This window comes from Lemur catta, chromosome 2 (assembly GCF_020740605.2).
Source record: "Lemur catta isolate mLemCat1 chromosome 2, mLemCat1.pri, whole genome shotgun sequence".
In the NCBI taxonomy this organism is placed as follows: domain Eukaryota; kingdom Metazoa; phylum Chordata; class Mammalia; order Primates; family Lemuridae; genus Lemur; species Lemur catta.
Window position 1 is genome coordinate 7,017,934 of NC_059129.1, and position 17,280 is coordinate 7,035,213.

Here is a 17,280-nt window from a genome sequence, read left to right on the forward strand (position 1 = left end):
TGAAGAAGGACCCACAAAATATTAAAAGGCATTTTCTGTGTCTGGAAAGGGAGTATATCAAGAGCAGCCTTCTTTTATTCAATGCTCTCCCCTGCACTGCAGTGGGCCTCCTTGTAAACCACTTCTCTGGCAGATGAGCCAGATCCAAAGGTAGCACGGAAAATTCACAGGTGTGAGCCAAGCCTGACCCAGGACTGGTTAAATCCAATCCAAGGAGAATGATTTTACAGCTTCCAAAGTGATCCTCAGACTCCGTAACATTAAAAGGTTGAAATCCCAAAACTCAATAAGGCAATTCTCTACTTCCTGTTAATAAGAAAAACATGACTTGCGTTTTGCCTTTGCTTTTGTAAAAGAAAAGAAAAATCAGGAATTGAAGGATGGAAAAAAGAAGATAAGGATACAAGAAAACATTACAGGCAAAAAAAAAAAAAAAAATGTATAGCAAGTTTAAAGTCCCAGATGCATAGAGAAACCCAGCACATACTCCATGTAAGTGGAGTTGTGAACCACTTATATGGTGGGCTACAGAGTGGATCAGAGAAAAGAGGTAAAAACTAAGGACAGTGAACTAGAAGCTAACACTTTCTTCAAGCATAACTGAAATACATAGAATCCTAGGCTACTCCATCTCCTCCATATATGCACTAGAATCTAAGCTCCTTGAGTATAGAAATTATTTTTTTTCCTTGTTCACTGATAGATTCAAAGCATCAAGAATAGTGCCTGGTACACAGTAGGCACTGAATAAATACTTGTCAAATGAATAAATGAATAAACAAAGCACTAAGTCAGTGCTTTGGTGGATCACCTAAAGGAAAAATAGACTAGGTGATCAGTAAACAATGGCTATTGTTATTATAATTAGTATTCATGTCTAGAGGTTAAATATGAATACTTAGCAAAAATCATTAGTTAATTGAGCTGGGTATCCCAATTTGAAGGATTTAATATTTTTAAATTAAGTACAATGACATGCAATAAAATAAATGGATCTTGTATCATAGTTTGATGAATTTTGACAAGTGTTTGAGACAGGAAACATTACCATCACTCTAGAAAACTCCCTGTGACGACTGTACTCCTCCATAGAAGCAACCATCATTCTGATGTCTAGCCCCAAAGGCAAGTTTTACCTTTCTGAACTTCATATAATCACATAGTATAATCTTTTGTGTCTGTCTTCTTTTATTCCACATGTTTTTGAAATTCAGCTATGTTGTTGTACATATTAGTAGTTCATTCCTTTCAGTTAATGAGTAGCATTCCATTTTATGAATATATCATAATTTATGTGTCCATTTCATTACTGATGGACATTTGAGTTGTTTCTGATGTTTTGCTATTATGAATAAAGTTGCAACGAACAGTCTCTTATACAAGTATTACTTTTGCAATATATGTTCACATTTCTTTGGGATAAATAACTAGGAGTGAAATTGCTAGATCATAAGGTTTGTATATGATTAACCTTATAAAAAACTGCCAAATGGTTTTTCACATTGGTTGTAATTTTACATTCCCACCAGCAGTGCATAAGAGATTCAGTTTCCCCACATCCTCACTAACACTTGGTATTATCAAATTTTTTTTATTTTTATGGATTTAATTTTCATGTCCCTGATGGCCAATGATGTTAAGCGTGTTTTTAAGTCTGTATTAGCCATTTGAATAATATTTTTCATGAGGTATTTATCTGAGTCAATTTCCCACTTTTAGTTGTGCTGTTTCTCTTTTTATTATTGATTTGTAGAAATTTTTTACATATTCTGGATATGAGTTCTTTGTTATATATATATATATATATATATATATATATAGTTAATATTTTCTACCAATGTGTAACTTGTCTTTTTCATTTTCTAACAATGTCTATATAAGCAAAAGCTTTTAATTTTGATGGAGTACCATTTATAAAGTTTATTATTTTTACCATTGGCTTAATATTTTTTGTATTCTGTTTAAGAAATCTGGGGCTCTCTCAGATCACAAAAACATTATCCTATATTTTCTCCTAGAAATTTATAGTTTTAGCTTTTACATTTGAGCCCGCAATTTATTTCAAGTAATTTTTTGTGTCTAGTGTGAACAGTGGGTCAGGGTTTATTTTTTTTTCCTCATTGGACATCGAGTTGATCCAATACTATTTGTTGAAAAGACTTTTCTTTTCCATGTTGTTGTAATCATTCATCCAAAATCACTTGAATTACATTTGTGTATCTGTTTTCATTATGTCATCATTAAATAAGATATTAGTTGTAGGGTTTTCATAGATATCGTTTGTCAGATTGAGGAATCTACCTTCTTTATCACGAATACATACTGAATTTTGTCAAATGCTTTTTCCACATCTATTGAGATGACCATATATTATAATAATTTTCTCCTTTATTCTGTTAATATGATAAATTACATTGATTTAGTTTTTGAATGTTAAACCTATCTTGCCTTCCTAAGATAAACTTCACTTATCTGTGAGGCATTATCCTTTTTAAAAAGGCCTAGGCACAGAATTTATGAAGAAGACCCCCAAAGCAATCACAGCAGCAACAAAAATAAATGGGACCTGATTAAATTAAAAAGCTTCTGCACAGCCAAGGAAACTATCATTAGAGCAAATAGACACCCTACAGAATGGGAGAAAATATTTGCATTCTACATATCCAATAAAGGGCTGATAACAAGAATCTATATAGAACTCAGAAAAAATCAACAAGAAAAAAATCAAACAACCTCATCAATAAATGGGCAAAGGACATAAACAGAAACTTTTCAAAAGAAGACAGAAGACTGGCCAGCAAACATATGAAAAAGTGCTCAACATCTCTAATCATTAGGGAAATGCAAATCAAAACCACAATGAGATATCACCTAACTCCAGTGAGAATGGCCTTTATCAAAAGTACCAAAACAACAAATGCTGGCATGGATGTGGAGAGATTGGAACACTCTTATACTGCTGGTGGGACTGCAAATAAGTACAACCCCTGTAGAAAGTAATTTGGAGATATCTCAAAGAGCTAAAAATATAAATACTATTTGATCCAGCAATCCCACTACTAGGCATCTACCAAAGGAAAAAAGACATTCTATAATAAAGACATCTGCACTCAAATGTTTATGGCAGCACAATTCACAATTGCAAAGATGTAGAAATAACCCAAGTGCCCATCAGTAGATGAGTGGATTAATAAAACGTGGATATGTATATTCTGGAATACTACTCAACTGCAAAAAACAATGGTGAACTAGCATCTCTTATATTATCCTGGATAGAGCTTGAGCCCATACTTCGAAGTGAGGTATCACAAAAATAGAAAAACAAGTACATGTACTTGCCATCAAATTGGTACTAATTGATCAACAGTAAGGTGCTCACATGGTAGTAATATTCACTGGGTGCTGGTCAGGTGGGAGGGGGGTTCTTTTTATCTATATTGTCTAATTTGTTAGCATAAATTTTTCATTATATTCTTTTTTATCATTTTAATGCCTATAGGATCTGTAATGTCTGTGATGCTATTCCCTCTTGCATTTTTAATATTGGTTATTTGTGTTTTCTCACTTTTGTGTGATCATTATTGCTAGGAATTATGAATTTTATTAATCATTTCAAAGAACTAGCTTTTGGCTTTGTTGACTTTTTTCTACAGCTCGTGTTCTACTTTGTTGATTTTTACTCTTATATTTATTATTTTTTCCTTCTACTTCATTTGGGTTTACTTTGCTCTTATTTTTCTAGCTTCTTAATTTAGAAGCTTAAATCATTGCTTTAGGCTTTCCTTTTTTAAAAAATTATAAGCATTTAAAGCTATGAATTTCCCTCTTAGTAAGCCTTCAATTTTTTTCTTCAAATTGTGATATACTGCATTTTCACTATCATTCTGTTCAAAATATTTTCCAGTTTCCAAAATATTTTCTGATTTCTTCTTTGACCTATAGATTATTTAGAAATGTATTGTAATTTTTCAAACATTTAGGGATTTTTCCAGATATGTTTTTGTTACTAATTTTTATTTTAATGCTGTTGTGGTCAAAGAATGCATTCTGCATTGTTTCAGTCCTTCAAAATATATTGAGACTTGTTTTATGCTCTAGAAAGTAGTCTGCTTTGGTGGATTGTCCATGTGCACCAGAAGGAATGTGTATTTTTTTATTTCAGTATATTATAGGGGTACAAATGTTTAGATTGCATATATTGCCTTTGCCATGCCCGAGTCAGAGCTTCAAGTGTGTCCATCCCCCAGATGGTGCATACCACACCCATTAGGTGTGAATATACCCATCCCCACCTCCCCCCCATCTGCCCAATACCCAGTGATGAACCATGGAGTACTACTCAGCCACAAAAAACAATAGTGATCTAGCACCTCTTGTATCATCCTGGATAGAGCTGGAGCCCATTCTACTAAGTGAAGTATCACAAGTATGGAAAAACAAGCATCACATGTACTCACCATCAAATTGGTATTAACTGATCAATACTTATGTGCACATACAGTAGTAACATTCATTCAGGAATGTGTATTTTGTAGCTGTTGGATGTAGCAAAATTTTCCTAAGCTTCCTCTTTACCGTTCTCTTCTAGGAATCTGTCCTTGTCTCCCCAAAGTCAATGCTTCTGTTTGCATGTATTTTCTCCCAATTCCAGTGAACTCTATTATGTCTCCCAAACCACATCCTGTATCTTCCTCCCCTCTAGGGTCACTCAGGCCTCTTTTGATGTGCAAAGTGAAGCTAAATCTCAAAATGTTGAAGTACTTTAGAGAGCATGCATTGCTTGTCAAAAAAGACAAGATAATAATACAGGCTTCCCTCCTGGTCTTTATGTGATACTGTAGCGACTAATTTAAGAGTTGAATTATGGGGGAGAAGAGAGTGCGACTGGGTCAGATATTGCCACTGTATGTCTGAGATCATCTGTAAATTCCCCATGAAGTCTCTCCTCTCTGACTCAGGTCACGGCTTGTAGTACATTAGATACTTTTTTTCTTTGCACCCTAAATTTTTACATTTTTCAATAGTTGATATATATGTACTAGAAAATAGTGCTTTATAAGAAATATAACCTCTCTCTCTAATCTACAATTTATGGAAGTGATATGTTTAAGTTTTGAAAATTAGTGTATTTAAAGTAAAAAGCTAAGTAAATGAAAATACAGTGGGTTCATCCATCTGGCAAAATGGCAGGTATGGTACACAATGATGAGGTTTAGGCAAACTGGTGTGATCATTGCTATATAGTTAACATTTGCTATGGCAGTGCTGCAAACCAAACTTCACTGGCTTTAAATATCCCAAGTCCGGACCCTTCCTGCTGGGATTTGAGAACCCACATGGAGAATAGCGCACAGTTACCACGGTTCACCTGGGGAAAGCATTCCAATTGCAACTTACAATATTTATGCTGCCCTGTTCCAAGAAAGGCCTGCTCTTGGCTGTGGGATAGGATCCAGACATCTCAAGAGGAAACGTTTTGTAAAAGAAGCAGTCTGAGCCCCTTTACTGCCCACGCTTTCTTCCCTCCCTGCCTGGGGCACGCAGGAGGATGCTCACCTTTTCCCACTCGCGGTCCTTGTTCAGCACAATCACCACCAGCCTGGGGTGCACCTGGTAGCCTTCCTCGGTGAAGGATAGGTCTTTGCCATCCCATGTCACGTTCACCATAAATCTAGAAAGAAGAAGAGAGAAAGACAAGTATTTAGCGAAGAATTAAAGAGGTCAAACAAATGGCTGGATGCCGTCATCTGCGTAACACTGAAAAAGTGTAAACTTACAATGCTGCCATTCGTCACAAGCACTCTCTCTCTGTGGAAGTATTAGATGTCTTTAACAACATGTAAGGAAACATGGTGGTGGCCACTTAGCGGACACACAGTAAATACAGTGTGGGGGACTGAAGCATTCAAAGGCTTCCCCAGAAAGAAAAGGTATCTCAAAGCCGTAGCATTTTCTTGCTTCATATTCTACTAACACCAAGAGCAGCTGAAGACGTAAGCCATCAAGGAGGACAACTAGGCTGTAAGAAATTCCAAAAAGAGAGACTGGCCTAATGGCTCACATGTCCATCCCTGGGCCACCATAATACAAACGAGTCTGACAGTGTGGTATGGGGGAGAATCCGGTCTCCAAGGACAAGGTGAAGAAATTGGGGAAAAGGCAAGGAACAATATTGTGAATCTATTAATATTCAATGGACTATTAGGATCATTACAAGCCATGTTTTTGAAGACAAGTTAATGACATGGAAAAAATGCTCACTATTTAATATTACCAAAGCAGAAAAGAGGATGAAAACAGAGCTTATCTATGCGTAGAAGGATTACAGGTATTTTTCATTTTCTTTTGTATATCTTTGTATTTTTCAAATTCTCTGCAATCAAATACCTTAACAAATAGACAGATAAAATGCTGCTATTCTAGAAAGAGAAAAAAGTAATCGTTATTTTATTTGCTGCATTTGGAGTATCTCTGATCATGTCCTAGAGTGATACTTTCTTGATTTAACCACTATTTCCTGGGTGTCTGTTAAGTGTCAGTCCTTATGGTAAATCCTGTAGACACAGGAATAACAAACACGGTGCTCACCCACCCTTTTACTGCATCCTTACAATTCAATGACACAGACACATGGACGACAGCAACGCCTACGATGCCACTTGTGCACTAATGAAGAGTGTGAGAAATTGTGAGAACACAGAGCAAGGACCCCTCACTCAGGCTGGGGGATCTAAGGAGATCTTCCTGGGGCATCTCGAAGGGTGAAGGGGTTAAGGAGAGGTGGGAGGGAGCATTCTGAACAGAGGGGTCATCTAAAGTAAAGAGTCAACAAGGGTCCTGGCACACCCTGAGGGGAGTAGGAGACACTTAGTAAGGTTGGTGGTTGTATTATGTGCGGTGGGATGGGCCAGGAGAGGATCCCTGAAGCTAGATCATAAGGGACCTTGTATGACATGCTAAAGGGTTTGGACTTTGTTCAGAAGGCCATGGGCATCCACAAAAGGTTTTAAGTAGAGGAGCAAGGCACTCAGATTTGCTGCCAATAGAAGCAAAAGTAAAAATACATCTGTGCACTTGGAGAGAACATCACTATTTTCGTTAATGGGTGGGCATCTCCCCAAAGGAAAAGAAGTCATTTTATCAAAAAGACACCTGCACTCAAATGTTTATCACAGCACAATTCACAATTGGAAAGATGTGGAATCCACCTAAGTGCCCACCAATTCATGAGTGGATTAAGAAAATATGATATATATTAGTATATACCATGGAGTACTACTCAGCCATGAAAAGGAATGAAACAATGTCTTTTGCAGCAACTTGGATGGAACTGGGGACCATTATCCTAAGTAAAGAATCTCAGGAATGGAAAAACAAAAACCACATGTACTCTTTAATAATTGGGAGCTGATTGATGGGCACACAGGGGCACAAAGAGATGTAAAGTCATTGGAAATCAAGAAGGGGGGGTAAAAACTTACCTATCGGACACAATGAGCACTAGTCTGGTGATGCGCACACTAAAAGCCCTGACTTAAGCATTATAAAAGGCATCCATGTAATAAAAACATTTGTACCCCTTTAATATTTTGGAAAAAAATATTCACTATCTAGACAATTCAAACTGTTCTTTTTTTCCTGTTCCTTATTCCCTTTGATGTTGCCTGGCTGGAGTTTGATGAGCTAAATGAACATGTTCCAGACAGGCATATCTAGAAGCGTTCCACTTCACATCCCTTCCTGAGACCTTAAGAAAATATCTGTGTGGAACTGAGGTTTAGAGGGGAACTGAACTTTGGTCAAATTCCTCATTATGTGTGGGCCTTCAAAGTAACCATTTGGGGCCTAAATTGTTTTTATTTTTCAAGCTGACATTTTGGTTCTATTTCCCATGGTTATTTTTAGCCCTGTCACATTGTCTGGCATATTGTAGGGACTCAGATATGTTTGGTGACTATGTTGACAGATCATCACCAGAAGTGCCATCCATCCATCAATATATTCACCCATCTATTCATCCATCCATCAATACATTTATCCATCCATCCATGTATCAATCCATCAACACATTCGTCCAGACACACATTAATCCATCCATCCATCCATCTATCCATCAATGCATTCATTAATACATTCATCCATTCTTCCATCCAATAGACATATTTGAGTATCTACTATGCATCATATCCTGTGCTGAGAACTGCATTAGGAAATGATACAAAAATAACCAAACACACTTCTATTTCCAAGGTGGGAGAGAGGGACACACATAACTGCAATAAAGAATAGCAAGTGTGAAAATAGAGACACTAATATTATGTAAGCCAGTAAGAGCATAAGGAATAGAATGTCCAATCCTACTGCAATGCAGGGCTGGAATCAGGAAACAAAGTGGGAGACATTTGGATTGTGCTGAGAAGGAAAAGTAAGGGTTGAGCAGGTGAATGGCAAAGGGAAAGGGAGAAGACACATTGCGTGGAGGAAACTGCAGAGTCAAAGGCAGGGAACCATGAAACCATGACGCGTTCAGGTCAGAACGGTAGGGATGGGGGGCACATGTGGGACAGTAACCTGGGGGATGAAGCTAGAGATAGAAGCGGCAGTCAGGTAAGTAAGTAAGTGCTGTACAGATTGTACTGTGGGGTTTGCACTTCATACTGTGTTTCTTGGGGGCAGGGGCTTGAAGAGCAAGTTTGCATGAGGCAGAAAAGGCTTTGCAGTAATCGAGGCAAGAAATAGGGCAGACAGTTAAAGGAAGCAGCAGTTGGAATAAAGAGATTGGACAGATAGGAGAGCAACCCCAGTGGGATTTCAGTATAAAAACTGCGGACAAGGACACCAGTGGCCTTGACCTGAGGACCTGAGCTAAGAGAAAACAGTCTCTCTGTACCTGTACCAGCTGCCCAAGCTCGGAGTTGGGCCAGTCCATTTATTGAGGCATTTCTAATTGAATCCCATGAGCCCTCAAGCGAGGTTTCCATTATCTAACACTTTAGGGTGAAGAGAGTTCAGACTGGATCTACCTAGAGCCCCAAATATGGGAAAACTGAAAAATTTAGTAAATTGCCAAGAGGTTTAGAAATACCCAGTTTGTTATGTGTGTTGGAAAAGGTAGGTCAGAGAACAAGTGTTTCGGTATTGACATAGACACATGGCCCTGGGGAGAGCCATTCATGGATTATGTTACATGACCTGAATGCCACGTAATCAAGAAGCTGGCATGTACCCTGGAGCATCTTTCTTTGGATTTCCCAGTTGAATTTAATTAAGTCTCTTTCTTTAATTTCTCATCTCCATTTCCTCCACTCATTCCCTTTGCTTCCATTTTGTAGTGAAATCAGATGGAATTAGCAGGGTAAATATTCAGATGCAAACACTTGTCTTCAGATTATATGAAAACAACTATCTGGAAATACTCATGCACCAGATTTTTCTGTGTTCCTTTAAGATTCAATATTCTGGACCAGTGGCTCCATATACTCAATGTTAATATTGTCTTTCTTTTGCTATTAAGAGTCTCCAGTCCCCTGGGAGGATAAAAAACTTCTTAACAGAGATTTTTGCTGAACAGTAATTTCATTATGAAGTTGGCAGGGAACAAGTACCTATTACCTTCAATTCCCCCATCCAATTTCTAGGAAGGACAACCCATATTTCCTTGGGCTTTCTTCCCATTTAAACTTGCTCCAGAGCAAAATTCGTTACCTGGGGAAATACCATTATACACCACATCGCTTGGTCCTCGTTCACACCTGCTGGGCACTTGTATTAAACAGTAAAATCTTATCACTGTTTTCCTTACCTCTCAAAATTGACGATAAACCTTTAGTGGGCAGATAAAATACCAGAAATTCTGGATGATTCTAAGCTTCAAATTACATTTTCAGATGTAATGGGCCAGAAATTGGGCCAGAATTGTCAAGTTCTCTCTAGACCTGCACTGTCTAATAGGACAGCCACCAACCACATGTGGCTATTGAGCACTTAAAATATGTTCAGTCTGAATTAAGATGTGCTGTAAGTGTAAAATACACACCAGATTTTTGAAGACTTGGCATTTTAAAAGAGTATAAAAATCTCCTAAATAATTTTATATTGATTTCATGTTGGAATAGTTTAGACATGTTGGGTTAAATAAAATACATTATTAAAATGAATTTCATCTGCTTCTCTTTATTAATGTGCTACTAGAAAATTTAAGTTGCATGTGGCTCACATTAAGTTGCAGAAAGAATAAAAGAGCATGAATTGTTGTTTCTATGTTGTCGAGGTTTCATGATGTCAAGGAAGAAGAACAGGCATTGCAGCGAGACAGTACCTGGATCAAAGCCTGGCTCTGCTGCTCTCCAGGTGTGACACCTTGGGCAGCATAAAGTTCTCTAAGCCTCCATGTCCATATTTGTAAAAATGGATTAGCTTAAACCATATAAACTAGCCACGACAATTTCATGTGGTTTAACCTAACTCAATAGTGCATACATAATGCCTAGCCCAATGCCTAGTATACAGCTGTTGCCTAATATATAGTGGTTAACATTTACGCAAATTTTCCATGTATTCTTCACTCTTTTCCCACCCTGTTATATTTTCTAAAACCCCGCTACAAATGCAACTCTACCTTTTTAAGACCATTTAATGGACTCATTTCCAGGGTCCCTCTGTCCTTGTGTTAAACGCCAACCACACACAGGCTGCACAAGCTCCTTTAACTATTACTTAAAATATCTCATTCCTCCAGATGTCTATTTTATCTCTTTCGCCTTGCCGTCATACGTCTCCTTTAACTTCCAAAATCTGATTATTTGAAATGTTCTCTAGACATATTTATTATTCACTATTTCCCTTTAGACTCTAATTCTCTCATCGTTTCATAAATGCCACCATAACTCACTTAGTGTTTCTCCACTTTGGGTTAATTTTCCATCTGCTTTGCCATTTCCCAAGCTCCCAAGGCCGTTTCCTGAATCACAGGGTCCCTTAAATGCCTCCTCGAACTGCTTTGGGTGTCATAGTCTTTTCGTCAGTCATTTAATTTACATGTTTTTGAAAACAGAGTCGCCGTTTTCCTTAACCTCTTCTCAATTCTTAAGACACTTTGCTTTTTAGAATTTTGTTTTGCTCTTTCCAGCTTTTTCCTGTGTTTTAAAATCTCTTCAATCTTAATGTCTGCCTTAGCACCTTCTCATCTTCCATTAACTATTCCCTCATGGGCACAAATGAATCCTCAACCCTCTTTAGGGCAACCTCATTCTACTGTTACCAGTTTTCAGTTCCCAGCTCATACACCTTTCCCTGCTTCTCCCAAACACTCTTACACCGTCTCTTTTCAGCAATCTCTTGATGGGTGCGCCTTCCTCTTTGCCCCATGCTCAATTTCATGTATAGTTATCCATGGTGGTTTCCTGTTTCCCCAGAACAATTACCAAGGCATGACAGCAGAGCTGAGACTTAAATGTCAAGACAGAAACCTCAGAACTCCAACACACAGATCTGCATAGTCCACACCAGTAACCTCCAAAACAGGCTTAGAAACTGCAGCGTAAAGAAATAGAGAAAAAAAAAAAAAGAAGCCGGGCGCGGTGGCTCACGCCTGTAATCCTAGCACTCTGGGAGGCCGAGGCAGGTGGATCGCTCGAGGTCAGGAGTTCGAGACCAGCCTGAGCAAGAGTGAGACCCCGTCTCTACTAAAAATAGAAAGAAATTATCTGGCCAAATAAAAAATATATATAGAAAAAAAATTAGCCGGGCATGGTGGCACATGCCTGTAGTCCCAGCTACTTGGGAGGCTGAGGCAGTAGGATCGCTTAAGCCCAGGAGTTTGAGGTTGCTGTGAGCTAGGCTGATGCCACGGCACTCACTCTACTCTAGCCCGGGCAACAGAGCGAGACTCTGTTTCAAAAAAAAAAAAAAGAAGGAAGTATCCTTTACTCTTTCAACAAAATTTCTATTGTGGCCAATTAAAAAAATATATGTATTCATTGTCTTGGCTGAGAAATACTGAATTTTTAAAGCAATTGGAACAGAAAATGGAAAGCTCCTTAAAGGCAGGAATCTTTGTTTTGATTGCTGCAACTCTAAAACACCCAGAAGAGCATGCATGTGTCTTGAAGTGAGAGCTTAAAAGCACTTGCTGAATAAGTGAACAAATGAACGAGCAGGCACAGGTCTCTAGGATCTCGCACATTCAATGTTTATTTCCAGGGCAACCACTGCAAAAGGGTAATTCTGCAAGAATCGGATAGCCTGGGTTAGAATCCAGTTTTGTGGCTTTCAATGTCAGGTTAAGTTTCCTAAATTCTCAGAGGATTTGTTTTCTCTTCTGTAAAAATGAGGTCATAATGGCCGTGTCACTGGGTAATTACAGGGATTACATTAGATGAAGTTGAAAGAGAGACAGATGTAATATGGCCAGCAGAGCGCTTGGCACATTATGGGTGTTTGGTAAATGGTGGTAGACGCAGCAGTATTTGTCATGCTTCACATAATTATCTTTCCCCTCCTAAAATTTGAGGTCAATGGGCTGGAGGACCATTTTGGATGCTAATTCCAGCCCCACAAGGGAGCCAAAGCACCATCTCCAAGGCCCCACCCCAAGGGAAGAAGAGGAGCTAATCTGATTATTCAGAGCTCACAATACCCCTCTGGGCTGTGCTTGCTGGATTTCCATGTATGTTTCACTCTTTTCCCACCCTGTCATATTTTCTAACACCCCACTACAAATGCAACTCAGTCTTTTTAAAGCTATGCTTCTCTTTGCCATTTAGTGTACTCATTTCCAGGGTCCCTCTGTCCTTTCGTTAACAGCCAACCACACATGGGCTGCGTAAGCTCCTTTAACTATTACTTAAAATATCTCATTCCTCCAGATTTCTATTTTATCTCTTTCGCCTTACCGTCATAAGTCTCCTTTAGCTTCCAAAATCTGATTATTTGAAATGTTCTCTAGACATATTTATTATTCACTATTTCCCTTTAGATTTTAATTCTCTTACTGTTTCATAAATGCCACCATAACCCATTTAGTGTTTCTCGATTTTCAGTTAATTTTCAAAAAATTGAGGCTCCTATGGTGCAAGGGCCGTGACCCAGGTACCAGCCTGACACTCACATCTCCCTTTTCCATCTCTATGGGTGAACATGTGAGTCAAGGGTGACTCTTTAAGGACAGGACCCTACATACAACCTCTACAGATAAAACTTGGAGCAAGTAAGTTAGGGTTAAGCTTTCTCTGAAAATGACTCTTCCCGTCCTCCCTACTCCAGACAGCATACCCATGAGCCCCCTGGCCAATGATTTAAATGGCGAGCAGGGCATATAGAGTAGGTTCTACAGTGCATGTCCTAATTCTGCTTTATTAAGAGTTATGGGAATTCTGAATAGCCATTAATAAATTAATTCTTTGAATCCCACTCTGCTGTTTTTCCTTATATGTAGAGTTGTCTCAGTAACCTGGGGTGGGAGAAACTGGAAATTCTAGATAGTCTTTTTAACATTATTAAAATATCACCATTAACCTCTAATGACTATGCCTCACCTGACCATTTGGAACTGGCTGGGGCAAGAGCCAATGGAACCAGCTCACATAACGAGCTTCTAATCCAAGAGAGCAGAAAAAAAGTAGGTGACATGACAAGCAGTTTCTGAGCTCACCTGTGCCTATGCTACCAAATTATTCAAGATCTCAAAGAGGCAGGTATGCACGGAGGTTGCCTCTCCCACCAAATCCCAAAATATAGAATAAGATGATACGGATCGACTGACACTCCTGTGTCAATGGGATAACACCACTGTTGTGGTCATTTCAGGCTGCTACAATAAACTGCCGTAGACTGGTTGGCTTAAATAATAAACATTTTTCCCACAGTTCTGGGGCCTGGAAAGTCCAAGATAAGGCATCAGTGGAAGATTTGGCACTAGTGGTTTATACAAGACCATCTTCTTAATGTGCACTCACATGGTGGAGAGAGATGGATCTAGTGTCTTTCTCATTTTATAATAAGGGAATAATCTCATCACAAAGGCATTAGTCTCATAACATCATCTAACTCTAATTACCTCCCAAAGGCCCCACCACCTCCAAATACTATTACATTGGTGATTATGGTTTTAACATATGAATTTTCAGGGAGTGGGGGATACAAACTTTCAGTCCATAACATCTACACAGTGTTGCTGAGAAGTTTCACAGTGATAGTGGCAAGACTTAGAAGATGATAAATACATTTTTTGATTGACACCCATTAGTAGCGCAACCAACCATCCCAATTTTCCCCAGGGCTGAGGAATTTCCTGGGGCATGAAAATTTCAGTGCTAAAACTAAAACCATAAATTATGGGCCATAAATTAAAAGTCTGACCCATTAAGCAGGACCCCAAAAGCACATCTGTCGAAAAGCTTCAAATCTATTTCTTAGCAAACACATCAATTCCGCAAATATTAATTGAGTACTTACTATATGCCAGCAAAGTATAGGAAATAAATGGCAAGTAAAAAAAGTGTGGTCCTTTCTCTGCCATCATTGAAAGCTTAAGGGGAAAGCAGGTCTTATACAAATAATTACAACAAATGACAACATATTTGCAGCTAAAGTCTCTGTTGCTATAGAAACGTTAGCAGGGGAGTCTGACCTATCAGAATACTGGTTAATCTTCCATTACTCCATTTCTACTGGCTTTTTTCAGGGCAAACACCAGTTGATTTCTCAGGAAGAATCAAAACCTCTCATGCTTTCCAGGACTGGGCAGATAATATCAATGAGTAAAATGCGCCAGGTACAAGATTATAACCACGGTGAAAATCCCAGCTAAAGGCATTCAAAATCCATTTAAATGTAAATGAAATAAAACATATCTACTGACCACTGATTGGAATTCTCTGTTCTAAACCAAGTGAAGAATATTCATATTCCTTCCCTTGGCAAAAATCTAGCTTCCTTCTATACTAGTACAGTTCACAGGACTGTACCCCTTGTGGGGGGCCTTATTGACATATAGTAAGTCCCATTCTTTGAAAAAGGCCTCCCTACATATACCTGAATACCTATTCTTTTTTCCTGGATATTTAAAAAAAAATACAGATCAGAAGATGGGGTACACCTGTCCCAAGGTGAAGCATTCAGATTCTCTCTCCTAGGAATTTTAAACTTGACAGGTAAGACACAGAGATGAGATTGTTGGCTCTGAACCAAGGTAACAGGGACTCCCCTTCACACTGAATATTGCCTCACATTCTAACCTTTCCAAAGCTTAGTTGCTCAACTTTTACTTTGATTTATTTTTAAAAGATACCTCAGCAAAGTCCCAAAATATTTTCCATTGTTCCTTCTTCATTATCTCCTTTTGTTTAAATTAAGCTAATCAGAGTTCATTTTTGTTGCTTGCTGCCAACATGCTCCAAGTAACACTCCCTTTGCGCCTACCTGGACTTTTATAACATATTACATGCTCCCCAGATTCCCTGCATAGCATCCTCCACACTCATATTAAGCCCACTGGCCAGATTAATGTTCCTAAATCTCAGCTCTGATCATGTCCCACTCTTCTGAAAAGCCTGAAATACCACCCTGCCATTGCTGAAAAATAAAATCCATGCTCCTTAGACAACTTTAATTTTTCCAACCTTACTGCCTAAAACTGTTCTACACAGTCTTAAAAGTACTCTGCATTGGAACAAACCCAAACCACTCATGGTATCTCACTAAAGCCTCATGATTTCTCACTTCTTGGCTTTTGTTCCTACACTTTCCTCCGATGGGAAAGCAGGAATAGCTGTTGTTTCTGGCCACTTTCATTTCCTGATAATACATCTTCCCTCACCCACCAAGAAGAGGATCTCTGGCCACAGTGACTGGTTCAGGGATGGGCACATGACTCAAGCTTATCCAATCAGATTTCTTCTCCAGGAATTTTTGTTTTGTTTGTTTTAGCTAGAAGGAATCACTGTCTTCCTGGACTTAAAAAGATCTAGTGCTGAAAGTATGTGAATCGACACCTACTTTTGATGACTTTCTTCCCCATTTCATAAGGGGGGAACAATGTAACATAACAAAGAGAAATATGAAAGATGGGGGTGGGAGGAGAGAGAGAGAGAGAGAGAGACTTGAAGACATCATTTCATCATTTGAGCCCAGATATAGACATGCAAGGTAACAAGTCCACCCATCCTTTCTAGTTGAACAGACAAATAAATCCTTTCCTTTTCATTGTGTTTTGTTTTCACTTAAGTTAATGAGAATTGGCTTTTTATCACTTAAAAATCACAAAAGTCTTATTTATCCATTCAGCTATCAGAGGACATGTAGGTTTTTTACAGTCCAGTGAATTATGAAAAGAGACATTATAAACATTTGTGTAGAAGTTTTGGTGCGACCATAACATTTTATTTCTTTAGTCTGAATACCTAAGAGTGGGATCTCTAGGCTATCCATATAATAGAATACTATATGGCAATACAAAGGAATGAACTATAGACACACAGAACAACTTGGATGAATTGCAATGTCATTCTGTTGATTGAAAAGGAGTCTCAAAATGTTACACACCAGGTGATTCCATTTTATATGACATTTTCCAAAGACAAAACTATAGCAACCCTCAGCGATTGCCAAGGGTTAAAGGTGTGGGGGGAGTGTGACTATAAATGGATATCATAAGGGATTTGGGGGGGTGGTGGAACAGTACTATATCCTGATTGTGGTAGTGATTACATGAATCTATTAATATCTCTGTGTTAAGATTCATACGATCATGTATCCAACGGTCCATTTTACTGAATAGTATTTAAAAATAAAATTAAAAATTTTCACCATATGAATAAAAATAAGTAAAGCAAAATCACAAAAGTCTCAATTCAATGTAAAGATCTTTCTCCCCTAAATAGTCACATGTTCAGATCCTCCAAAACTGAGCCCAGAGTCCACCTCTTCTCAAAAAGGCCTCCACTCCCTCCTCGAAACACCCATCACTTCCCCTGCGTCTCCCTTCCCACCTTCCAGAGTTTCTCCACCACACACGTCATGTTCTGTGCTGGAGGGCAAGCTCCCGAGGAACGGGGTGCGTGTCTGAGCCACCGCGGTGTGCCCCTGCCCCAGCACAGCGTCTGGCATATGGTAGGCGGTCAGTGACCATTTGCTGAATGAACAGGAGCAGATTTTCATCTGGCCGGAGCTGGAGTCCTCCACAGCGTGGAGAATGTCCCGGTGTGCTGGATGACACCTCAGAACCATCAGGATAGAGTTAACTGTGTTCTGGCCTAAATAGCGGTCTAAATGCCGCCTCGT

General features: G+C 38.8%; 1 protein-coding gene across 2 annotated transcripts in view; it reads right to left on the reverse strand.

Annotated features, from left to right (window-relative positions):
- GRIN2A (glutamate ionotropic receptor NMDA type subunit 2A) overlaps positions 1–17,280 on the reverse strand; it is a 298,713-nt gene that overhangs the window by 99,676 nt on the left and 181,757 nt on the right. For both annotated transcript variants that reach the window (XM_045542563.1, XM_045542564.1), the window contains one exon: positions 5,557–5,671. In XM_045542563.1, the coding sequence (XP_045398519.1) occupies positions 5,557–5,671 (115 nt within the window). The remainder of the gene's footprint in view (positions 1–5,556; positions 5,672–17,280) is intronic.